Source organism: Corvus cornix, chromosome 18, assembly GCF_000738735.6.
Source record: "Corvus cornix cornix isolate S_Up_H32 chromosome 18, ASM73873v5, whole genome shotgun sequence".
Lineage (NCBI taxonomy): Eukaryota > Metazoa > Chordata > Aves > Passeriformes > Corvidae > Corvus > Corvus cornix.
Genome location: NC_046347.1, coordinates 8,203,324 through 8,230,065, shown reverse-complemented (window position 1 = coordinate 8,230,065; position 26,742 = coordinate 8,203,324). Strand labels below are relative to the sequence as shown.

Genomic DNA, 26,742 nt, shown 5'->3' with positions numbered 1-26,742 from the left:
CTATAGCATTTACATACAGCCTATAAGAGTTCTTATATTACCATAGAGTGTTACATCTTAACTTCTAAAAACTACTCTTTGGACCCCTTCTGCTGAGCTAGTAGGGTCTGCTCTGACCCTTGGACCTGCCTGCAAGCAGAGGGTATTGCTCAATCAAGAGGGGATTACCTTCAGTCGGCCATACCATTGTTTTCCAGCTGTTCAGTAACTAAGACTTGGTATTTCAAAAGTGGCTTTCATTTCGATGTTGCCTGTAGTTTTCATATTCCCAAAATCTTTTGTCAGGCAATCATATTTATAAGGCTTTCCTGTTTCATCTTCCCCAACAATCATCGAAGGCACTTCGGTTTTCTGATAGAAATCAGAAATAAACGCCAACTGGAGGCAATGCAGTCATGAGAGAGATCAGAGAAACGGCAACACCAAGGTATGTAATCTCCAACAAGTGAGGGCACCGAAAGCATCCTTTGACATAAAGGACAAAGTTTTGTTAAACTCCACCTTGCAGGGCACAGGCAGGGAAATAAAAAGAAGAAAAAGATAAACACAGACACAGTACACAGTTATTTTATTGAAATACTTGAAAAGGCCAGCAATGGAAAAATAGGTTTGTCATGACGAATTTAATGTTTGGTTTACCTGATCATTAAAAAAGCTGTGTCTATAGGTAATTCTAGCCCATTACAGAATGCACTGTGATCCATGCAACTAATATACTACAGTAGAATAGGCACTGTGTACTATTGTAGTTTTCTCTTATACACAGCTTTCAATGGGTATGATTGACAGATGTGAGAAATTAAATTGCAACACTTTCCAAATTATAATATACAAATTTTCTTGTCTGGTTCATGAACAACATAGTGAAAAATGAAAAACAGGGGTTACACACAGCATATAAAGTTGATCTGGCAGTTTTTGAAGTTTACTTTTTTCCTTTTAAAAGAAAGACCAGACTCTAAATGTATCACTGGTCATGTAAAATACAAAATCAAAGGCCAGGACAGCAAAGGTGACTCTTTCCTGAAATACATTATTAGAGGGGCAAATTTGTTCATCAGTTAAAAATATGAATGAAAATCACAAATTCTGCCTGGTATAGCTTACAGTCCAAAAAGATGAAGTCACTTCAGATGAATGTGAAATAAATAAGCAGTCCTTGAGGAAGAACGATCCTTGAGTTGAGTCTACGCTACTGAAAATTAATTTCACCTATACACTAGAATGTCACCATGGTGAACATCTAAGAACAGTATTTTGAATAGGTTTTTGGCAAGCAATGTCTTACTTGCTTAAATATGTACAGGTTATTTACAACAAATTCCCTTTTGGCCTCACAAGTTAAGCCATTTCAGCTGGCTGTTAAGATGCAATTCCTTTTTTTCCACACATTACGCAATACTGTAGTTAGAGCTATAATTTAAAATAATCTTATGCATGAATTACAAATATTAATAAAGTAACTCTGCATATATAAATATTTCTAGCAGAATTTAAAGCATTCAGAATGTACATAAAAGTGTTTTATTTATTTATTTATTTGGTAGGGCCAGATGTGCTTCTTCTCAGATCATCGCTGCTTTAGTAGTGCTTTGTACATGGCAAAACCCAACACTGCAAACACAGTAGCACCAAAACTTGCTCGGAGCCAGAATGTTGAGGTCTTGAGGTCTGCTTGTGTCACATGCCTGAAATTTAACACATATACAAAACCAGGTTAATTCCATGACAGGAACTCCAGACAACCTGTGCTAAACTACTCTGCTTTTGGAAATTCATCACTACACTTGTCACAGCTAAACAGTGAACAATTCAGCCTTACGAGCACTTTACAGTCATTTTGCTTTTCTTAAAGCTCTGGATTTGATCTGCAGCCCCTGCTCACATCTGATCTCCTTGAAGTCAGAGCACTCAGACGGCTGAGGAGAAATGCAGGAGCAGATCATTACTCATGGATGTGAGGATGTGTCTCCTTTGAGAGTACCAGCAAGCATTCAGGAAAGGCACACAAAAATAGCTACAAATAATTAATGACTCATAGTGGGAACAACTCTGTCCAGCAAAATCCAGGTTTTTTTTCCTTTTTTTCTAAATGTTGAGTTTAGTATTTCTGCTTTTCCATGAAAAACTTCCCAGTCCTGTTGAATATCTACTTATTCTATCCCTCCCCAAAAAGTTTACTGACAAGTAGCAAGTAATATTTTTCCAAAAGCTAGAATCAAACCATTTGTAAATCCCTTTCTTCCCAGCAGTCACAAGAACAGCAACAGAAACAGTCATCCAACACCAAGCTGAAAGCTAAGAGAGAGTGCGAGTGAAACAAGCAGTGACCATGGCACCAACAGAAAGAGACAGTATGGAGTGACTGTATGACAGAAAAAGCCACATCTCACATGACAGTGGAGACAGGCAATGACCCAACTCTCCCAAATATTGCAAAAGTCTGTGAACATGCTCAGTTAAACATGGCTGGCCACCCTTGACAGCAGTCTCAAGTATGACAGCTTACCAGAAGCAGGAGCTACCATTTAAAACAAGTTATCATAAATGCCATAATTCAAAGCACAGGAAATTCCTAAACAATAGTAAAGTTGATTTTTTGTTTGCTTGGTTTAAAGATAGAACAGAACTTCACTAGTCTACATAGTTTAGCCTGTGTTAATCACCATGGGTTACCCAATGAAGCTGCAGGAGGGCTAAGTAAAGGAGCACAGAGATCCTAAGCACACACAGGAGTTCATAGAGTGAGAACTGCAGAGCTGTAGCTCAAGCTGTTTACTGAGAGCTGGAATTGCTACTTGCTATCAAAACACACAAAACCAGTTTTGGATATGCTTTAGTAGACACTTGCAGGAGCCGTATCAGCCACATAGTTAACCAGTGTTCTGTCATACCACATGCTGAAGAACAGGCTCTTTGGTGCACACACAGCTGCTCTTTAGCCTAAAAAATCCTGATCATATTTAAGAATGTCTTGCTGGGTTATGGAACACACCAAATCCAAGAATTCCTGCAAGCGTTAGTTTTTCTACAGCTAGTTTTGACAAAATCTCTGCAAACTAGATGTCAAGTGGCTTGCTGAGGGGAAGACAGGGAAAAGGCAATGGCAAGGTCACCTGGGTTTGGCTGTTGTTACCTGTCTTCAAGCAAACGTGGGCCAAGAGATGACTCCATGAAGATGGAATCTTCTACAGAGTGGACGGCGTGCACCTGCTGCATAATCCTGCTCTCCTCGTCTGCTAACAGCATGGCCCCCACCTCAGCTAGGTAGACTCTTAACCTTTTCACACACATGCACAATGCAGTTCATTGCATGGCTCAACAACAGCAACCCTCTCAAATCACAAAGCCCAGAGAATTTCTGATTTTTAGCCTTCTAGCCCCTGATTCTTGTGCAGTTGTTAAAAACTTAGTGCTTGGGGAAACCAGAAACAAATCGAGTTTGTGCTTTTAATAAGCTAAGCAAAATGTATGATTTCATGTAGCTAAATGCCATTGATTTAAGGACAAAGAAACCTTCTTAAGAAACTGGATTTTTCTTCCCACTTCACCTCCACAGCCTCAGCTTCCATGTGTCTGTCTACAGGACACTGCAATACTCCTGCACCATATACAGAAGCACTTGTGCTAAACACTCTGGAATGACTCCAACACATCAACCCTAAAACTGATGAGATCCCACTACTGTTGAGAACTCAAAGACTGTATTTTATCACTACAGTGGTAGTTGGGGTTACTTCTTAGTACAAGGCTATAAAATCCTTGTCTTCCGATCTGTAAATTATAAAACTGATCTGGGTATGCAAAATAAATCACTTGAAGGTAACATGATTTTAACAGATTACATGACAAGCTGTGTTGGATGAGTATTTGTATAACTAACAAGTCTCCAGTTTAATTTGGTTAATTCAAATGCCCAACTATTTGTACAATTTTAAACTCCATTCCTTTAAATATGGAAATCAATGTTTAAGTTGCAAATTAATGCTTATGCATTGCCTCATAAAGCACTATCTCTCACATCTAGATTTTCTGATTCCTATCTATAATTTGCCTTGTTTTGCACATGTCCATATTTAATGGTATGCAGAAACTTGCTGAGCACTGCTTCATTCTTCTAAAAACAATTAATATGTTCTCAGCCATGATAAAATCCTCTTGTAATGTCTAAAGGGAGACTAAATTGGCTTTGATCCCTTTTCTAAGCCTAACAATAGCAGACTCTTTCATTTAAATAAGGAACTAATTTGAGACAGGGACTTACAGCCTCAAGGAAATCTACTCTGAATGTCTCAGCCTGAAAATCTGAAGTTCAAAAATGCTTACTGAAATTCAGAACATTATGGATGTCTAACTGCTTTACAACTTTGTAAAACACCCAATTTTTCTTCTTTCAATGTTCCTTATGCTATCATAAAATCAATTTTTACAACTTTAATCTCTAATACTGTTTAGCTACCATTAACAGAACAAAAAAAATCTGAGATAATAAAAAGATCGATATTTGATTCTAGCACAGGTTCTTTGACATGAAGGTGGCGATAATGCACAAGAAGTTTTTTCAATACACACTGAAAATTTCTACCTTTTCAAAAAACAACATTCGAATTTTATTTCAGTCTAGTTGTGCTTATGGAACTAATTTTCACCAGTGGTGGAAATTATTACTGCCTTGTTATAGACTGCCTTGTTATATACTGCCTTGTAAGAGAGTAACCCTGAATTAGAAAAAAAAATTTCTCCAAGGGTAAAACATCTGTATAAATGTGCACTTATACACACACAGAGCAGAAGTCAGGACTCCATAAATGAAGCTGTATTTGAAATGAAGCCATAATTGGAACTCTTGCTTATTAGTAATAAAAATGATGTTTCAAACTTTCCAGACAGGCTGCTCTGTGCATTTAATCATACAATTAGTTCCACAAATATATGAAAGTCTAGAAATTTTACCTTTGGCACAAAATTCAGATTTTAATGCACATTTTGGGAAAAAAAAGGGGCATATTTTAATTCAACCTACCTTTAAAAGTGAGTCAAGTATCTTGTCACTTTTTGAATAAGATCTTTGAAATCTGAACAGTCTTTTCTTCAAGAGACTTTAACAACTCTCAAGAAGTTAATCACACGCACTTACTAAGAGGTTAACTGAGCATGCCTGCCATGGGTACACACAGAAAACTGCTGAGTTACAGACCAATGCTGACACTTTTCCCTAGGTCAGCAGCAGAATAATTCCCAGGTCTGGGAAGGTTTATCCTTAAATACAGAAGTTCAAAAACATTCTTACAGTAACTTCCAAAGCATTTAAAAAGCACAGTGGTGAGGCCAACAGGCTGCTCACATGGCTACTCACACCAGAACTCTAAGCAAATTCATGCAGCAGCAGCAGCCACCTGCTCTGACAAAGATTCTAACCATTAAATATAAGCAACTGAATTCCGAAAGCATCACGTAACCTGCACGAGCTGCTGCAGCTTCCTTTCAGGCACGTATTTTCCCAGGATGCAAACTAAGTCCAGCAGTTAGAATTTTCCGCCATGCATTAGTCATCTAAAATGTGCAAAGCTCCAAATGCATCTTAGTATCCATAAAACCTAAAAATGCCCACGTAAAATGCCATATGAATATACTCTATTTAGAAAGAAATCAGGCACCACAGCTTTGCAAATTCCTATGCAGTTTGGAGTATTGAACAGCTTAGAGGAGGCAAATAAATTAGCAATTTCTAATGCCCTAATGTAATGACATTGGGATGTCATTTAGCAATGTCCTAATTTGAGGGACACTTAAGTGTAGAGATAGATTTCTGCAATTAGGTTTAATAGCAATACACAAGTTTTGAAAAGTAAACTGCATACCCTGCACATCCTGGATTACTCTTAGAACTTTCCCATTATTACAGGAAAATCTAATAATAATGTATTGTCTTATCTTTAATTTCACAGAAGGAAGGTTTTCACAGAAAGCAAAACCTTACTAACAATTCCTGAAACAACCAGGTTTCATATGGAACTAGAATTTCACTTCAGTTCTACAATGTTTTAAAAGCTTTAGAAGAAAACCATCCTCTGAGAAGTCTCCTTGCTGAACAACAGAATTCTCATGCATTAGAAGCGTCTTATTTTGAAATTAACTTAGCCAGAAAAATGCCACTACTGTACAAGAAAAAGGTAACATGGATGATTTGAAACCAAGGGGGGAAAAAAGCGCCAAAAAATCCAAGCTCATCATTAAAGAAAGGGTTAGAATGACAAAAGCAGAAATCCTGCTTTTGGTAAAACAATGTAGCAAAAAGAGATTAGGTGCCAGCTAGACAAATACAAGTGAACACCTGAAGGAAAGAACAAATTAAAAGTATAAAAATACTTCAGGATATTAGCAAGTCTCATACATGCATGTCCAGTGCTTTGAATGCTGTCCCTCCTTCCTCAAAGAACCACTGAAGTGTGACCCTGGGTAGCTCAAATCAACACAGCAATCTCCAAGCTGAGCTTGCCTTTCTGACAGCCTGCAACCCTCAGGGGAGCCTCTGAAGTTTGTCCACAGACGAGAAACTCAGGGGGGGCATGAACAGGTTTCTCAGTTGCACAGAGGCAGTGTTCTTCCTTTAATTACTATGGTGGGAATATTCAAACATCATTTTATATTATGCCTTGGTAACAGTGTTTAGGTCTTAGGTAGCAACACATTGCACTGCGAGTCCAGTGTGAAAAATTTCAATTTACCTGAAAAGCTTCCACAGCCTAAAGAAATAGGAGGGGATCAGGACAATAAAGTACTCTCAAGAAACCTCCTTCCTTCATCAGTTATCTAACTTTAGCCCAACTATGTAACCTAACGGTAAGCACTTGTGAAGGCAAAATAAGAAAAGTTATAGAAACTAACTGAATCAGAAAGTCCTTGATCCAAATGCTTTCTCTAATCTAATCACCTATCATTAGATGTATGATTTTTATACAAGAAATCCATCTCTACCCTCCTACACCTACAACTGGGAGCTATTCCCTCTTGTTTATAGGTATCCCAGCTCCACCATTTGTGCAGTTATGTAGCAGCTCATGTGCTGAATGGTAAATAACCTGCAGCAAGGTGTTTGGTTAGGGAGTTGGTGAGATGAAGTGAGCATGCTGGAAACCTGCAACAAACCCCAGTGACTGAGAGACAAACGGATTCTAGCGAATAATTCCTCTTTCTAGAGGGAAGTGTCTATGAGGAATTCTTCTTACCCTGAATTAGAGACTTTTTAGTCAGTAGTGGATTCCTATGTTTGTTACACACTCCCTAGTGATAAGGTGTGGAATGACAGCATCCCAAACCTCATTAAAAGATTTCAGTACCCTGAGACCCTGACAATATTTCAGAGGAATGAAGTTCAATGTCTAATGCACGACTCAAAAAAACCAATACAAGAGAGAAACAAGCCACAACAGCGAATGGAGCAACCCAAAACCATTCCAAAAAATGAAGATGTGTTACAGATGATTTCAGCCTCCATAATGGAGAGCTGGGATCTTCTAGTAGTGACTGCTTAATGAAGTTTTAGAGTGACAATATGCAAGGAGATTGCTGTTTCAAAGGATTTCTGTCTATGGGATGACTGCTGTAGAAGAGATGCAACATGAAGAGCCTCACTCATTCAGGTTTTTCCTAAGCTAATGAGTTTTTCCCTAAGCTAATGAGTTTTTCACCCTTCCTTGAATTCTCACTCTGTGGTTAACACTTGTATCTTGGATTAAAGTGGTATTTCACAAGGAAAATGCTCAGTCCTGTAGGTGGGTGTATCAGCAGACCTCCTACGTGTGTGTAACTTGCATTTAGAGGAGACAGACACTCTTACATGGAGCAGCTAAATCTGAAACCTCTAACAAGTAGTAACATACATGGACCAGCAGCATGTCAGGATATTCCAACCATGGCCTTCAAATAAACACATTTACCATCTAAACCTCCAAGAAGGCTGTGGATGATGGAACCACTGCACTGCAACAGTTGTTTGGTTTGAACTCCCATTTGCTTGTGTGTGATGACAAGTGCTGAAGTGTTAGTAAATCCTGTGTGTCAAAACCAGTGCAGTACATACAGGACAAGCTAGAGTACTGTTTTCAAGGCTGAAAACCAGTTATCTCTCTTTACCAATTGTTTTTCCAAAAGTGTCTGGAAATGCAAATGTTTAAGCATTTACCACTTCAGAGAGGAACTGGACGTTAAAAGATCTGGATTATTTTTTTAACACAAAATGCTCACTCTCTGTGTAAACCAAGCATAACATACACACACAGAAATTTTAAGAACTCCCAAATATCCAACTAGCAATTATAAACATGTAATATGTTGCATGATGCTGCTGTAAGTCAAGCTGTGCCTTTATGAAAGTATCTCTGTAACTGATATCTCAAAGGCACTACCTCTAATCAATACTAAACCACCCTGTAATGTCTCAAGTGAGAAACATTACACAGATTTGTAGACACTACTAAATGTCTATTAGCAGTTCCCTAAAAACATAGTCCTAATTACCGCACAGTATTTCTGCAATCACAAAGAGCCTGAATCAACAACCAAATTGGTAATGTTTCAGAAAAATGACTGAACTAAGCTCAAAAGAATCTTCAAGTTAAACCAAGTTTGATAATTCTATGACAGTTATTAAAGTATCAGCCTATTTAGTGGATATGGAGTGAAAAATCTGCAGTATATAAGGTTACCAATTGCTTTTTCAAAGACACCCTTTATTTTAAAAGCACACCTGGTACCTAGTAAATAAAGTTAAGGACCTGTTAAGAACTGCAGTGAAGAGTTTGTTCTTTACAGATTGCAGCAAGTCTGAGTTGAGGAAGTTCTGACAGATGCAAAATGTACACCTGTTGCAGGCGCACATACAGCGTAACCGGGCATGGCTGCGAAAACACACAGAAGGACAGGAGTTGAAATCTTGCTCATCAAATCAGGTGCACATTAGGACTGTGCCACAACCAAGAGAGAGATTTAGGAATAAAAGGTACATTTGAATGAGTAAGGAGAGGAGAAAAAAAATACACTGGGGAAGAAAGGGTACAACTACAGCTGTGCAGAATTTAAAGGTTAGAGGTTCTATGTCTTTTGGCATTACCACCATATACAGATCTTAACAGCGAAGCACAAACATGAATGAAAATGTTTGTTGAATTTATACAAGTTCCCATAAAAGGGAAGCATTTAAAGGCTTCTGAGTATGTCTGCACAGCAATAGATAACACCCCTTTTTCAAAGGAAAGGAAGCCACATTTTCTACCACTTCGAATGCCCTCTTTACAGGGTGAGCGTTGCCTCTATTTTTCCCACCCTACCAAACACACATGCTTGAAAACTAAAGGAGAAGCGGGAATATTGATATGACAGACATTTGGTCAGTGCTACAGTTTAGTGGTTTCCCAGTATTCCAGTGCTACAAAATGAACAGAAGAAGAAAAAAAAAAATCAAAACCGAAACTAAAGCTTTACAGACGTAATTCAGTAAATTCAGTTTCAAATAATTAAAAATACCCTATTATTTTGGGTGAAAGTGACATTAGTTCTATTTATTTTAAAGCAAATGTCAGCTGTCATACGAGACTCCATCTGCTGTAATATTAGTGTAGTTCATCACCATATTAAATAGCTTCACCCACCAAAAAAAGAGATGCAAAGTGAGTTTAGCAACAGTGAGATGTGTAGTGAAGAGGAATCTGAGCTTAACTGTATTGCACCTGAAGTCCAAAGGTGTTTATACAAAAATTCTATTAAAATGATAAGATTTATTAGATGAATGAACTAAAGCACATAGTAATAAACACCCTGAAAACAAAAAGTACTTTGAGCAGTACATTTGGGGAACTGTTGTGCGCTAAGGTGCCATTGCTTGTAATCAGCTGTCAAGTTGAGCTATCAACAACGATTACAGTACAGCTCACTCATGAATATCTCAAAAACACCAAGATATGAAAATTGATACACTTTTTGTATCCCCAATAAGGACCAAACAGAACCCTATTCACTGGAATTTGCATCTTGAGCTGGATGAACTAGGGTATTCTTTAAAAAACACCTTAGCAACAACAGCTGAGACTGATTTCTGTGTTGGATATGTGCCAAGTTCCTCAATTTGAAATAAAGATTCTACTCAGGTCATTCATGTCTCTCTGTTGCTAAAGCTCGGTGAGGCACTTCCATCCTGTGGCTAACGATGGCATGCAGTGAGTGGTGCTGTATGACCATGCACACGGAAAACAGAACAGCTCTGGTACTTACGGATACATTGCCATAGTTGTCAGCTTAACAAAGATATCCTTACTCGGCACATCAGCAGTATTACAAGTAAAGGCTTGGGGTGGAGGCATTTTGTGTTTTTTGCAGAATTCAGCAGGAGAAATACTATATTCCTGTCTAACTTCATGCAAGTCGGACTTGGCAGCTACCACTAAACATGGTATTCTGCTGTCCATGAAGTGCTGCTGCAAATTAAAAGAAAAAAAAAAAGTGAAAGAAACAGTATATGACACATTCAACCTGGAACAGGCTGTACTGAACTGGTTGCAGCAGCATTAAGATATATTCATGGCACTGAAGTCAGGCATTTCTAGAAGCAGAGTAGTTTACATAGGAAAGTAGATGTTTGCTTTGTATGAGTAACAGAACTGCATCACTGCTACTGCATCATGATATATAACCAGCATTTAAAAATAAAATGTCTTTTAAGCACTAGAACCAGTGTACAGGTCAGGTAACTGACACTGCCTATTTAGTCAGTGAGAAGAAATATAAATGTAAAGGTTTGTAAATATAAACTCTACAAACCTTAAAAATCCTGGCACAGTATTCAAAGGATTTAGGATTACTGACATCATATACCAGGCAGACAGCATCACATATGGTCTCAGCATCAGTTAAAAAGTCTGAGTCACTGACGTCGTGTAGCTGGAAAAGAAGATGGTTGCAGAGGAAGAAAAGCTTGTCATTATGCAGTTAAAGGAATTTAAAACTTGTCTCATAATTTTTATGGCTCATTTTTATGTATCCTTCAAACTAATGGACTGACAATAGGCAGAATTAATGAAAAAGAATAGTAGGAATTTACCATGCAGCCAGCATATGTGAGCTGTTAACATCACATCTGCAGGCAATCACCACCTCAGCATAAAAAGGTGATATTTACTTTGAAACAAAGGTTTAGACACCCACAGAAATGGGCATTCATCCTACAGAGAAAAACCAGAGCAGAGGACTAGATCTCAGAAAACAAAGAAAGAGATCATATTATCATAAAGGAAAACTAGAATGGAACAAGCCTTAAAGAACTGATTTCTCCCACTGAATACTAATTGTAGCCATTCTAATCACCTCATGTGACAGAAGCTTCTTACTGAATAGGTAGACTGACTTCTGATCATTTATCCCATGTTATAACTTGATACCCTGCAGTGTGATCATAAAAGGACTAGGTTTTGCACAACTCAGGACAAGGTTTCAAAAATAACGGGTCCTGAACAGGTTCAGCTAAATTATCTACATAAAAAACCAGAAGGTATCTGGGACAGAAAATAATTGGGGGGAATTCCCATTAAGAAGAAGAGAGAATTAAAACCAGTTTGTTGCAGAAGGCTCTGAATAATTCACAGAATTTTAACATTAACCAGTCTTAGGCAAACAAGAATGAGGCAACCTTACCAGCAAGTATTTTTCCTGTCCATATACATAGACTGTATTAATGGCATAGTAAGATTTGTGTTCTGCACGTATTTGCCTCTGTCTCTGAAAAGGCAGAATTTCATGTTACATCACAGCAACTTTTCCCTTTAAGTTAGATTTGAACAGCTGGTTTACTCTATTTACTAATGAATGAAAATTATAGTAATCTTCGGCATTTTTTGCAAGGAAATGCATAGCTATAATCTATGATGTACAAGTCATTATTGCATGCAATAGCTACTGCCAGAATAGAACAAAACCAAAAAAACCTGAACTCCTCCTTAGTAATTCTGTATTTCCTCAAAGAACTCTCCAAACTCAGTAACAACCATTAAAGCTCTAAGATCAATCACTTTTGCTGTCTAATCTTAACTCAAGAGCATATATAGGTGAATATAAGCAACATGTTTCTTACTATCAGATTTCTTCCAAGGAGAGCTTGAAGAACTCCACTTTTCCCACAGCCTTTCATTCCAACAACATTGCATCGGAAGACATTTCGCTGAGTCTGTTTTTTCTGGAGGTCTATCTTTTTATCTCTTGTCACTTTCAGAAAACCAAAAATATTTTTCACAAGATATAAATGCATGCATGTATGTGAAAACACAAAAATGCACACAAAACAATCTCTCAAAAATATTAAATCAAAGGTTTCACTTGAGCAGAAAGCGACGGAGTAAATAAAAATAGATGAACTATTAGACAATTTACTCTTTAGTATATTTCTAAATTTAAATTTCTCTGTTGTATCAAATTTTTATTACCTGTAATTGCTGATGCTTGAGATTCTTGTTCTGCAAGTATGGAGTACCCTAAATAACCCAGGTACTCCAGGCAACGCTGAACATCCAGGTATGTGGTTAGTCTGGCAGAGGGGACAAAAGGAACTTTCAATTGTCACCATCTGTGGTACCAATTCTTTATAGTACTGAAACAATCCTTATCTCCTATCTCTAGATTGACATGATAGAAACATTCCTGACACTATGCAGTACTGAAGGACAAAAGTCTCTGAGAATAAATGGTGATAACTTTATCAGTCTTACTGGTCACCAGAACACTACTTGCTGAGGCTTATCAACCCACACTGTATTTTCTTATTTCCCCAAATAATGTTTTTCCCATTTTCTGTATTTTAAATTGGAAAAAAAAACCCTCCTTATTAAGCACCATTTTTCAAACTGTCTCCAAAGAGTAGAAAAATAGCAATAACATTTCAACAGGGATCATAAAGATTTCCACATTTTGAAGGCACACTTCTTCATTCTTAGCACTAAATACTGGCCAAATCCTGAACAGGTTATAACGGTCTGAAGATCAGGCCACTGGATGGCTACAGAAACTTGGCTGCTTGGGTCAATTTTCAACTGTTAAACTTCTACTCTTTCCAGTAGTTTTTTAAGAGGAATCTATAAACACATCATCATACCCATAGTTCTCAACTACTAAAATGTCCTGTTATCACACTTACGTCCACTGCGAGAGAAACCCTTGGTATGTGATCCATCCTCTTTCATTTGTACAAACTGTGTTGTTCACATCAGGTCCCCATGGCATGTAAGGGAAGACTTTGAACAAGTCTTTCAATTCATCAGGAGATAAAGCACAATCTCTATCCTGAAACAAAATACAGTATCAGACATAATTTAATTCATGTCTATTCTAAACTGGTATTTTCTTGCTGTATACTTGCAAGATTCAAGAAACTGAGCTGCTTCCTTTTTAATAATTTTTCTTTCCTTGTTTTTTAGTAAGATTAAACATATGAGCTAGTTAAAAACAATTTGGTACTACAACTATGCCTGCCAACTCTCCTTGCAGACAATCATAAGCAGCAGGTCAGTTCTGACTCCATAGATTAAGCTAAAGCCAGTTTCTGAATAAAATGACATAATGAGAAAAACATGTTTTTGTTAGCAAAACTCCTGGCAAACTAAGGCTCTTAAGTATAAGGACGCATACACACTCGGATTAAATGCTTACCAAATCATGTTTATCAAAAATACTTTGAAGAAACAAGTATGCATGATGATTTAGTTCTGTTGTGCAGTCAGGGGGAATTTTTAGGCTGTTTATTGGAAACAAAAACAAATACAAGAAGCATTAATTGTTTATGAACTATGGAATACTAAAACTCAAAATACGTACTTTATGAATTGTAACATTTAGTATCTGACCCTGGCACTTAACTTTAATAATTTATCTTCACATAGATCAAAGCATATACTTTTTATTAGGAATTCTAAATTGATGAGTGAGTGCCTTTATATTATATGATATATAGTTCTATAATAGTTACATTTTTGTTGTTTTGCTTTGTTTTTGTACTTTGGGGTTTGGAGTTTTTTAACAAAAAATTATGCAGTTACATTTTTGAATAGAAGCCACAGAATTGGTCAATCTCTTAACTTTTTAATTTGGGGATTTTCAATAGGTCTCAAATGCTACAAAAACACTGACAAGTCTTTTAGAATTTGATGCCACATACAATAAGCAACTGCTCAGATTTATGTTCCAGTTTTGTATTAAGAATCTCTTCTGCCACCTTTCTTGTGAAGAAAGAGAACAGAACATGATTTGGCACAAGAGAGTTCTTCTTTCATGTTGTTTAGTCACATGAAGGTTTTGGCTGGGTGGTCATAAAGTAAGGGAGGTACTTGATGTAACAACGTGTTAAATAAACACACTACAGTAACCCTTTCCTCCTGCCAAAGCAGGAGCACAGACTGAACTCAAGCTTAGAAAGCTGAAATCAGCGATACATACGGAGGGAACAAGTACTCTGGGGTAAGCTCTAAGTCATCGTCATAGCCAAAGCGACGCAAAACAGTCCAAGTTGTCTCATGCCTTCCTCGCTGAATGAAAAGTGTGTGTAGAAAAAGAAAACCTAAAAATCAAAAATGGTGAAATCTTAAGGCCCTGAAGTGCTTTACCTGCTACAAGTGTTTTCAATAGAATCAGTATCAGCCATGAAAACAAAAAAGCTCAAAATGTACATTAAAACTTTAAACCTCCTGGGTGATATTTACAGCATTATCTACACAGACTGAATGTTCAGAAATCATGTTTCCTTCAAACAATACACTTGGTTTTCTGCTGTTGTTTGCTTTTTTCAGTACCAGCATTTTAGAAGAACTCAGCTGTATGAAAATAAACCCAATATTTTCAACAGTTTAAACCAGAAAGCTTTAGCTTGGAGTTGCCTAGAGAGGGGTCTCATGGAAGACTGCTTTTAGTTTTCTTGTATCAAAGTAACTGGGTAGGATTTTTGTTTAGCACTTCCCAGGGCTTAAGAACACTGAGATATCACTGTTTAGTAAGCTCAGCTCTTGCAGTCTGAAAGAATCAAGACAGAGATCATATTCCAAAAGACCACCTTTTCCATGTAATACAATTTATCAATTGTATAAAGACACATCTTTTAAGAGTTAAATAACACTCACCTTTTAATGTCAATCCATTATCTGCAACTCCATCACTTAGGTTTTTCCTGACTACATTCTTTACGTCTTCCAAAGCTTGAGGTGCCAGTGGTGTATTAAAACAAATTCTCTAACACAAAACCCAAAAAAAGCATGTTAGGACCACTGTCTACTGAGCTGGACAAACAGCATATCCTGTATGAAATACAGCCGTAAACATTTTGATAAGCTAGTTAAGGACAATGCAATTTCTTAGTGGAAACAAAGGTGTACAAATTGTATTTTATTTTTAAGAACATTAATAGATTTTTAAATTTTGCTCTTGAACTCAAACTTGAATAATGGTTAGAAATAAAAATAATTTCATTTCTGTTTTTACAAATCCATTCTTCTATGCCACAGTTGAGGCTTAGTATTTAGGCCTGATTCCCTTACAGTTTACCTTACTATATTTATTCAAAACCAATCACTTGTTTTTCTAGAGTTATATAGTTCACCTTTAAGCATGGTGGAAGAATAAGCAAGGTACCTGAAAGAAGTTGAGCTCTGCATCATTGAGAGTACCATCATTATCTTGATCAGAAATTCTAAAAATGCGAGTCAGTGCTTTAATACAGGCAGGTTTCATCTAAGGAATAAAAGGAAATTCAGTATCTCTCCAGGCTTAAATATAAAAAGATTACACTGAATGACACCAGGCAGCTCAATCACATGGTAACACACACTAGTCTTCATTTACAGTTTCAGAACAGAGACATTCATTCACATATACACAAAAGTAAAAAGCAAGAGGAAATAAAAAATTGATTTAGCAAATTTATATCCATAAATTTAAAGCAATTATTCCACATTAAATGTTTTTCTATTCAATTATTAGAAGAATCTCAAGCTCTTCACAAGCTGAAGGTGGCACTACTAAGTTACTAAAAAAAAATAAAACTCAGTTCTCTAAATTCAGTCTTATTGATATAGAAAACTTTGAGAAACAACTAAATAATTTTTTTTTTCTCAAAACAATTTTTGGTGGGGAAAAGAAAAACACCTTAAAATCCCAGTGCTTTGCAAAACTAAATGTGTCTAGAACTACAGCCAACTCACTTCAAACATCAAATACTGAAAACCTTCACAGGGCTCATTCATCTACCAGGCAAAGCATTGAGCATATGGACTATCTCTAGGACAAAAGAACTGCTAGGATACCTTCCAAGTGAAGGAAAACAGACACTGGTAATTCTCTCCCAACAACTACTGTGATGATGGACTCTTCTCTTCACAGAGGTCACACAGATTGCATAGAGATTGGTTTGGGAAAACCAAAAAGATTTCAGCACAACAATTTTATCACAACATTACTAACTCATATAGATGATTCTGATGGAAGAAATCAAAACAGGGTTATTCTCTGATTCTCTACTTAACAAAGTACTGCTGAAGCAACTTTCCTACTGCCCAATACTAAATGGATACATTCAGAGATTCTATTTGTATTTGCCCAGGAAATTGTTTTTTTAAAAAAACATACTCCTTCATAATACACTCAGCTAACCACCTGATACCTAAAAACCAGCCACATTACTTGTTTCTAATCCCTTTTGTCAAAGTTTCACAAGATTCTCAGAAAAAAAATTCTCTTAGATCAGGCCAAGTCTAGAGTGCTTTCCCTGAAATAAATGGAGTTACTGTGAAATGTACATCTGAAAGAGAACTGAATTGAAGACATAATTTGGTTCACATTACATTTGGCTCAAAGCCACTAGCAAAGCTTCTCGCTTTACTCAGCAGTTCACATGGGCAACAAAAAACTGTCTTCACTGCTTTGAACGAAGAGGAAAGACAGGTCAGGTTAATACATCACTGAACAACCCCCATGGTTCTGGGATGCAATGCCTGACATTTGGGGGTGGGGTGCTGGTAACAGAACACACTAAGAGATGCAAAATTCACTGAAAAGGAAAGAACAGAAAAGTGATTCACTCCTCCCAAATTATTTGCTCTGAGAATCTATGGATAAATACCTCTTTCTCCTCTGGGCAATAAAGAGGACCTGTAGGATGTAGAACAGCTTTCTGTGCATAATAAAATAGTTCAGATATATTCTTCAGGTTCTTGGCTGAACACTGAAAGAGAAATCCTCACATTGATGAGCTAGTTTCTTGGCTATTTGGCGATTTCTTCTGAAATTTAAGTAAGCATCACATTTTTAAAGACTTAGTCCCCTCCTGTGGGTACAGGGCTGGTTTGGAAAAAAGACATCCAGCCCCTGTACCTGTTCAATTAATTAACAAATGAAGTTTCACTACAATTTGCTGTCATACCAAGAACAGAAATCAAAAAGCTGTCTCTACTTCGGAAAAAAAAAAAAAAAAAGGAAAAGAGACATATCCACACATATTAAATCAATTTTGAATACTTTGCAGACAACTGTCTGGCTTAAATTTAAACCCTTGTTAAAGGCAAGGATGTGAGGAGGCTCTAAATATTAGAATTTAACTGTAACATTTGATTATACAATAGTGTAATCTTCCCTAAAGAAAGATAACATATAAACTTGCTGGTTTTATAATTACTCATGTTTGAAATATTTTATAATTACTCATGTTTGAGTTAGGGGAAAAAAAAAAATCCCTTTCTCTACTATAAAGTTTCCATACATGCTTGGCACGAATGTATTTTTTGTTACTTGCTTTAACTTCATAAAGTCTTGCATACCTCTACACACGTTTCTATCTCTGTATATTGATTCATAATGGGAAGGATAGTTTCCATACTGCTATACTCCACTAGATCAGACTTGTTTCCAACTAATATAAGAGGCAGCCTAAAAACAAAAAAATATTAAGAGCTTTAAAGACAGATGGATAAAATATCTTAATTTAGCATTTTATCTCCCACCAGAAACTACTGTATTATTTTCATGATGTAATTAAATACCACTGGAGGCAATGGGCAAAACTAAACGACAACAGTTTAAATAAGTGTTTTGATATACACTTAGACATAAATGTACTTCTTGTTGATTCTATGAAACCCACATATTTAAATACAATGGCAACTAATCACATTGTTATTACCCAAACCAGCATCAGTAGAAAAGCTATACAGACCACAGAGACAAAGCTAGTTATACCATAGCCAATATAAACACACCTGGTAAAAGCTGGCCACAAAATTCAAAATAAACGACATTGCTGGCACATGTAACAGACCTACATACTTCAAATCTCTTGTTGCTTGGACTTCTTAAATAAACTTTAAGTTTAGAATTTGATTTTCTTAAACAATTAATATCCTCAACACCGTTCATTGACACCCACTGACATGCAGCCTAATTCACATTTCTCATCTTTACTTAAGCACCTGCTATCTTTGTCTGTCCTTTCATTGATGAGAGGAATCCATCGACTCGTTACCTAAAGTGGGATTAAAAACAGACATGAAAAATACATACTCAAATTAAATATGACTGAACCGTGTACAAGTTTCACTACAACTTCTACTGCTTCTTTCCCAAAAAGGCACATACTGACCCACAAAGGAGGAAACAAAAATTGGAGTTGATTAATGAGCAACTTTCTCAGACAAGTGAAATGACTAAAAACTCATGTATGTTGGAATGGAGCAGAAGCAAAACCACATCTGTTCAGTCTCTTAACAACTAATCTCAAACTCCATCTCAGGCATTTAAAATGTCTAATCCAGATTTCATCTTGATATCAATGAGCAGTGCACAAGTTACATCTCAATAATGGGATAAACTGTGTTACTGTACCTTATCAATAGAATTCTTGTTATTAACAGCATAGACTATACAAATCACATTTGCCTGCAATGAAGAGAAAGGAAAAGCATGGAATTCCACCATTCAGAAACCCCTGAGCAACAGAGACAATTAAAGACCATACATAATAACATCAGAGTAAACTATAGAACTACATAACTAGAACTCTGTTCCTGACTTGTTTAAACTACTTGGAGCCTGAACAAGAGATTAAAACAAAGAACTTATATGCTGAGAAGTGCCAAAAAGCCTGTCTTGCAGTGTGATAGTCACAGCTTGTGTCTGCAGAGACCTGTGCCACCAGGAAATCCAAACTGAAGAGTCATGATGTGCAGCCTCCACTGAAGCACTGAACTAAATGCCAGAAATGGAACACAACACCATGACAGACTGTGCAGAAAATGTGCAAAGGTGCTCAGAAAGAACTGAAAATCAGAATCAGAAAACAGGAATCAGAAAGGATGACAAAGTCACCAAAAAGCTTGTGCTATTCATAAATCCAATAGTACCATGTGATAGAAAGAAGCAAAATGGATCTTTTCAGGGTAGAATTATTTATACAAAACTGGCTTGCTGATTAAAGAATATTTAGGTTCTGTCCTTTCACTTGGAAGGACAAAGCTTAAGCTCAATTCACCAACACAGTGCCAGTATCTACTTTCTCTATTTAAGATTTCTTAAATAGAGAAATCTTTCCTATAGCACAAGCAACAAAACAAAACAGAAAATGCCAAGTAAGAAAGGTTTTTTTCTTCAATTCAAACTGAAACCCATCTAATGCAGAGAACTTCGAAGGAAAGATTTTTCCCAAAACTATTTTCTAGCAAACACTAAAATACACTTACCTGTGATATTTCATGGTAAAGCTGCTCATCACTTTGCTCTGCTTCTGCATTCAATAGAGTAAGTTATTCATTAATACTAAAATTTTTGCCAACAAAATAAAAAAACTTCTGAAACTGAACTAGGGTATTTCAGAATGCTTATGAGACAGCTTTGTCAAAGCCTTGATATTTAAACTTCTTTTTAAAAAATACTCTAATGAGTGCTCCTTCGAAAACAATAATGAAATTGGTCCATTAATTTGTAAGACAGAAACAGTCTGTTGCACATCAATTTTTTACAGCTATTTTGAAGAGGAATAATTGTATTTGTAGACAGGTTCTCTTTGGAACAAGTCACAGTTTGCATCCTTCTACGTTTCTCAACAGCCCCTTCCTTCTATAATGTAAATTTTTACATCAGAATATGACATATGTTAATTTTATTACAGTGGTGATGATTTTTTTAGTGATACCAAGCTTCTGTTAACTGAATCTATGAAAAATTCATTCAATAGAAAGAAAAACTCACTCCACATAAATTTAAGGTCAAGTCCAACAACAACAAAGCATTATTTCTTTTTCCAGATGGTTAAACACATCAAAGGCATTTCCTCAGCAGTGATGGGAGAGAGAAGACAGGAAGGTACCTGCTAACATGGCCTAACTCTTGGCTTCCACTGTAAATGGCAGAAGGGCTTTTACAGCTGTGCAACAGTTGCACAGATTTATGATGGCACATGAACCTTCATAGTGAACCTATTCATCTATTCAGTAATAAGATTAAAATGCATGAAAAAAATACAAAAGAATAAACTGACACAAAATTATGAGGTGTCCTAACTTAGAAATTCAGAAAATTTCTACTTTATTGTAGACTTCTCCCACCTGCAACTCTGGTCCCAGACCTGTCTGACTGTTACAGGGGCTGTTGAGTCAGACAAACAATTCCATACCACATCAGTGACAATATTGAGCGGTCCCTACCTGAATAATCTACTATGTGGGTTGGCACTCTTTCAGGAGTGACATCAGCTGGAATGGTGATTTCTTCAGCTCGGGGTGGAACCTGGGGTTGAAAGGAACAGCAAGAAAGAGACTTTCAAGATAATCCTGACAGTGAAAAAAGTCATATACTGTAATACACCTGCCATTTGGTTAGCTTAAAACAGAGCAACTAATATTAGTTGTTCAAGTTGTTTAGTTATTCAAGTACTGTTTGTTTTTCTTTTTTCTTAAGTACTGAAAGTCACTGCTATCTTCTCATTCTTTACTATATACTTACTGCATAAGGAACTTCCTGCAAGCTTTGCAGAAAAGCAGTGCTGTTAAGGGATACATAATGCTTCTATAAAACTTAAATCCACTCTATCCAATGCCTAAACAAGCATGACAGACAAAACACAAGTCTCAATTTTTATACAATTGTAACCTGACAACATCCTTGCTTCTGACAATGCAAAACATTAAATTCAGAAAACCCTGAAAAGCAAAACATGCTACTAATAAAAACTTATTCTGAAAAATGCTGTAAACTCTGATAGCCCTTTTTTCCAGAGAACACTAAGCCATATTCAGTAACTTAAACCTAATTTTAATGAAAATCTCCTGCACATCTATTTATTGCCTTTCACCTGCTGACACTGAATTTTCATGATACTTTACTTTTAGTAAAACAAGGGAAAAAGAAAAGTCAATCACCACTAGAATGTCTCTTTGTAAAGCTTCAGGCTCTGCTGAGATCTTCTTCAAGAGTGATTACTGATAACACCCTGTACATTAAACACTATTTTCAAGCTTGATGTGCCTGTTAGACCCCATAATGTTGCTCTGATCCACCTGACTGGCCTAAGGAACTGGGCAGGTCTCTTTCAGCAGCTTTTATAGGATGCAGTATTTTTCTAAAAGTTATTTTTGTAATTTCAGGGAGGTTTTGTGTTATATATAAATTATGCTTTTTCTCTACACAAGAATTTAGAGAAATATTCTAGGTTATACTGCAGGAAGAAGCTGAGAAGAGAACAGAAGACTACAACTCACTAAATACACTAACAAACAGCCTGCCAAAGGAACGGGTCCCTGAGCACTTCAAGAACAGGAACCGGACCTCCTTTTTACCTGCAAGGTTAGGAACTAAATTCAATTACGTTAACAAAATTCAGTTATGTTTACAATCCAATCTTGACTCCTGAACTGTGGTAACCTACTGATTTGCATTAAACCCAGAGAAGAGCAGACTCAAAGAGCAGCACATGAGGTCTATTTTAAGACCTGTGATCAGAAGAAATAAACATTCATGTTTCTATGTAAAAAGCTTAACTGTTTGCAGCAGCTGTGCTTCTTTTTATGGTATAAAGAAAACTATGTGCTGCCTTTTTAAAGGAGTAATATGTACAACTAGCTTTTTCTGCAGTTTTTACTTCAAGAGTCAGTAAAATATTCTTCAAAGACAGAAGTAAAGGCAATGTCTTGCTTAGTTACAAAAAATAGCTACGTATAAGTTATACAATGTGACTTTTTAATTCCTCATTCTCAGTCATTTTGCAGTCTATTCGCTCTTTAAATGCAATACCCCCCCCCCAAACAATTGATGGTCCTGTCTCTTTCAGCACCTTCCCATTTATATGCTGAAATATGCTGCCAGTTTGGACCAATTATAGCTCCCTAAAAAACCTACCATTCATCACATATAAAAAAATTAGTTTAATTAACAATGTGAAAAATAAGAAAGGAACTTACATAAAACTTAAATTTCTAATCTTCATGCAGAGATATATTTAAACTTACCTACATCACTCTTCCTGAAGTCATCTTTGCAGTTTTAAACTTTATTTTATTTTTAAACATTACTTTAAAGCAGAGTCTATTAACTTATTATATGACAGGGTAGAAATAAAACTTAGAAAACAAATGAAAGTGCTCTACCTCTTCTGGGAATTCCTCACTGACAAGAGACATAATTAGTGATGTCTTCCCAACTCTGGCTGCAAAAGCATTAAAAACAGATATTAGGTAATTTGTTTTGTTACACTCAATAGTTGCACCCCATCTTAAAATGGGAAGATTTAAAAAACATTTTCCAATTCACCACATTAAAAGCTTTTATAATCATACTAAATGTGGATGACAGCAATTCTCTCATCATTCTTTTACTGTAAAAACTTGGGATCCATCTCACACTTCTGGATTTCCTCCAGAAGGGAAAGCGAATTCTGCTCTGCCTTATGCAAAAGAATTAGCAGGTTTTAACCTTAGCACAGAACACTTAAACATACAAATAATCAAAACAAACTAGAAATGCTTTAGTAAAACTTCAGAAATAGAAACAAAATGCACAGAAAAGCATGTAGAAATTAACTATTTTTATAGTATTCTTGATATGATGATTGCACTTTAGTCCTAAAATACCAAGGATGAGGCTGGACAAGAGGACATGAATGAAGTCTCCATCACTGTGACTATTTTTAAAGTGCAAGAGCTTACTCCCTTTGATACAAATGATCTGTCCCCCACTAAAAGTGAAAAATACCCCAAATCACCAACGCTTCTAAAGTCACAGTTTTCTTAATGCAAGGTGATCATCTCTGCTTCAATACCCAACACTACTCAATCAAATAAATGACTCTGTCTACCTGCAAAGTTTAGGCTTCTGACAGAACAATTTATTTAATTCCCTGGTTTTGAGAAGCTCTAATGTGACCATTTAAAACCAAGAGCTGTAACTTATCTCAGGGTTCCACTCTCACTAAACCCCTTCATCTGTGAACTTTCTGGTCCTCTGGAAGCCTCATAAGACTATTATTGCTTTATTTGGTTCTCAGACATTTCTTAAAAACCAAAATGTTCAGATTCAAATATCCTTCTGGGACTGTCTATTTCCAACAGCCCCCAATTCAAGCAAAACCCTATTTCACCCTGGATTTAACAGCATTTCTGCCAGCAGGAATGTGTTACCAACCAAGGCACTGATCACCACCAGTCAGAGCCTGTGTCACTGTTCCTACTGAAACCAACAGAAAATGTCACCAGGGGACAGAAGGTGTTCAGCTGATATCACTGCATTTACACTGCTCTATGTAATTGCAAACAATTCTGAATATGGAAGAAGAAGAAGAGGTATGATTATACTGCTGGTTGATTTTGTGCAGGAGTTGGTGTTACTGAACTGATGATACAGTCAGAGCACCCTCAACTTATCTAGGTCTATTTTTGGTATAGTAACATGTTCTGACATCCAGAAATAAAACCTTCTCTTCATCATGGTAAGTTAAAGAGCAGTTGTAACAAAATTATGAAAAGCAAAGAAAAGCTATTCTGGGGAGGAAGATTTCTGTTTTCCTTATGAAGAACAGCTGTAAACTTTTCCCCAGTGGTACTCCTTGCAGAGCAGCAGGCTGCAGATTTCCTAACAGCAATGCAGTTGTGTTTCCATCAAAGATACTCACATGAGCTAAAATCCTAACTTAAACTTCCAGGCATCCTCCTGCATCAAGCGCATCTTAAGTTTCATTCTCACAGAATCAAAAGAGCTTCAGCAGCTCTCCTACTTCCATAGGGAAAAAAAGATGAGTACTTTCCTTACAGGTAAGTAAAGTTACTAACTAGTGAAAATAGTGATGTGTATTTGCACCTGACCAAGACAGTTCCAACTTGAAACAGTGACAAAACTGGCTTTGCAGATATAGAAACCCACTTCTTATGACTGAAAATAGAAGATTATGTGTTGCTGGTGAGTAAATGTTCAGTATTTAGAAGCTCTTGATACACTTTCTAGTCTCCTTGAGATTTATGAAAATCCATGGGTTAAAGTGTAGAGATTTGGGTTATTTTGTTCAAATCTAGGTCAACCCTCTGTCTTTCCCAATCTGTTTATAGTCTTAGAAGTAACAACCTAAACAGCTGACTGGGATGAAGGAAAGCAGCACAGCACTTTATGATAGTTAATTTGTCTTTTTCCTCATATATAAGTCTTTTACATCATGCTACATAACATGCTGAACGTATTCTGAAAATTACTGGCTATTAAAAATTGATGTTTGCACCCTGGCTACGAGGACTAAACCAACTTAAGACTAAACTGTGGACCACTGGGGATGAAAAAGGCTGAATTTTGGAACAGGCTTACAATGAAGAGTTCTTGGCATATTTCAGATTCCAAACCTGATGGTTGCTGTTACCATCTAACAAGTTTTAGATGGTCTGGACTAACTTGTGGTTTCAGACTAATAAATATACACGAGACACATACACAAAGCAGCACTGACACTATAACTGACAAATTTTACCAATTTGTAAAACAAATTTCTCCGCCCTCCTCACTACAAGTCAAACAAAGTGTAACATAGGGATGCTCACAATCTCTGATGTGTGCCATGTACTACACATTGCTGTATTTAAGAGACCTGTATCTTTAAAATGCCCATTTGGACACATTGTGAACCTTGTTGCCAAAACAAAGCACCTGTTACACCTGTGCTGAAACCACTGCATAGAGCCAGCCCAGAATACAGGCTTGTCAAAGGCAGTGAGGTAAATCAGGCATATATTCTAAAGAGGAACTAAACTGTGTATTCAAAGGCACCAATTCCTAAACACAGTCATGCAAAACTAACCAAATACAGTCTTAATGAGTTAGCTCTTTCTGCACAGTTACAGCTCCCTCAAGATTCCTCTCTAGAAAAGTCACAGAGAGCCTTTCTATGCAGTACAGACAAAGCCAACCTGCACTATAAAACAACTGCATAAACTGCACTATAAATATATATGGGGCATTCAATCCTCAGGAAAGCTTTGTCAGTAGTACCACATTCTTAGTATAACTAGGTAATTTTCTAATAACACTTGGTAATTACTCTGTGTTCTTTCCCCTTGAGGAACTTAAGCTCGCTTTGCAAACTAACAGAACCTCCTTGCTGCTATTTATACCGGTGAGAAGCTGAGCCTCTACAAGCCTTGTCAATTATTTGGGTACCTAAGTGTGAACTTCAGGACGCAATTTTAGGAACACATGAAAAAATCCAGACCCACAGTACCTCTGGCATGCACGTACGTGTGTGCTGTTTATCCCAGGTCACGCAGAAAGTTAAAAGCAGAAAAAGGGATCTGGACTCCCTGGCCCTGTCCTGGCCACAAACTCAAAACACCCGACCTATAACCACTAGGAGCACATCGGGCCACTGATTTCCAAAGTCAGTAAATCGGAAACGTGCAAGCGTGGTTTACACAGGAATATAAAGGAAAAAGGAAAAAAAAAAAAAAGAAAAAAAAAGAGGAAAAAAAAAAAAGAGAAAAAAATAAAAGAAAAGGAAAAAGGAAAAAGAAAACCAAAAGTTTTAACAGGCCGTGGCCAATTATCGGGCAAGAATTTCACCCCGGTGTCGTCTCCAGGGACGTCCAAGCCGTACAACTCCACCAAGTGCCCAGAGCAAGGAGCCGAGCGGCTCCAGGCCAGCGCTCCGATCGGTCACGGCTAGCACACTCCGACCCCTGCCCGCCCCGCCGGGCCGGCGCTGCCCCGGGCTCCCTGCCCGGGCCGGGCAGAGCCCCGCGGCACGGAGGCGGTGTGACAGTCGGCGACCCCCACCCTACCCCGGCACTCACGTTCTCCCACCAGCAGGATCCGCACGTCCTTCTTCATGGCCGCGCTCACTGCCCCCGACGCGGGGCCGCTCACATCGGGCGGGGCGGCGGCGGCACCGCTACGGCCTGGGCTGCCCGGGCTTCCCTCACAGAGCGGGGCGAGCGCGCTACGGCGGCTCGCGAGGGACCGGCCACGAGCGGCGGCTGCGCGGCGGCTGCGCGGGGCGGCGGCAGCCCCTGAGAGCGCGGGCGGGAGGCGGCGGCTCCACGGGGCAGCGCGGCCCGGGCCGGCCGTGAGCGCAGCGAGCGCTGAGGGACAGCTCGAGGCACTCGGAGCACACCGGGAATCACAGAACCAATGAGGGTGGAAAAGACCTCGGAGATCATCCAGTCCAACCTGTGACCCAACACCACCGTGTCAACCAGACCGTGGTAC

At 37.6% G+C, this 26,742-nt stretch overlaps 1 protein-coding gene across 3 annotated transcripts; it reads right to left on the bottom strand.

The window, feature by feature from the left end:
* Positions 1 to 551: 551 nt before the first annotated feature.
* Positions 552 to 26,496, bottom strand: RHOT1 (ras homolog family member T1). Of its 3 annotated transcripts, XM_010407413.3 has the most exons (21): positions 26,328 to 26,496; positions 22,653 to 22,711; positions 20,715 to 20,796; positions 19,752 to 19,795; positions 18,898 to 18,951; positions 18,486 to 18,538; positions 17,838 to 17,946; positions 17,144 to 17,245; positions 15,658 to 15,756; positions 15,150 to 15,258; positions 14,473 to 14,593; positions 13,690 to 13,774; positions 13,178 to 13,323; positions 12,471 to 12,571; positions 12,122 to 12,252; positions 11,686 to 11,769; positions 10,816 to 10,935; positions 10,270 to 10,472; positions 8,778 to 8,900; positions 3,137 to 3,280; positions 552 to 1,688 (listed from the first exon to the last, which is right to left on the bottom strand). In XM_010407413.3, exons 1-21 carry the CDS (start codon positions 26,362 to 26,364, stop codon positions 1,571 to 1,573), a joined length of 2,124 nt encoding a protein of 707 aa, XP_010405715.1. In that variant the 5' UTR covers positions 26,365 to 26,496; the 3' UTR covers positions 552 to 1,570. The 3 variants fall into 3 exon arrangements, with proteins under 3 accessions (XP_010405715.1, XP_010405713.1, XP_010405714.1); XM_010407411.4 differs by lacking the exon at positions 3,137 to 3,280 and having other exon boundaries at positions 26,328 to 26,494; XM_010407412.3 differs by lacking the exons at positions 3,137 to 3,280; positions 8,778 to 8,900 and having other exon boundaries at positions 26,328 to 26,494.
* Positions 26,497 to 26,742: the final 246 nt, after the last annotated feature.

Excerpts from the sequence above, each read along its gene's own strand:
- RHOT1 (XM_010407413.3), bottom strand. The coding sequence starts at position 26,364 with ATGAAGAAGGACGTGCGGATCCTGCTGGTGGGAGAAC. Across the intron at positions 22,712-26,327 it reads GATCCTGCTGGTGGGAGAAC|CCAGAGTTGGGAAGACATCA; the intron begins GTGAGTGCCGGG and ends ATGCTTTTGCAG. Across the intron at positions 17,947-18,485 it reads AGGACAGACAAAGATAGCAG|GCTGCCTCTTATATTAGTTG; the intron begins GTGCTTAAGTAA and ends TTTTGTTTTTAG.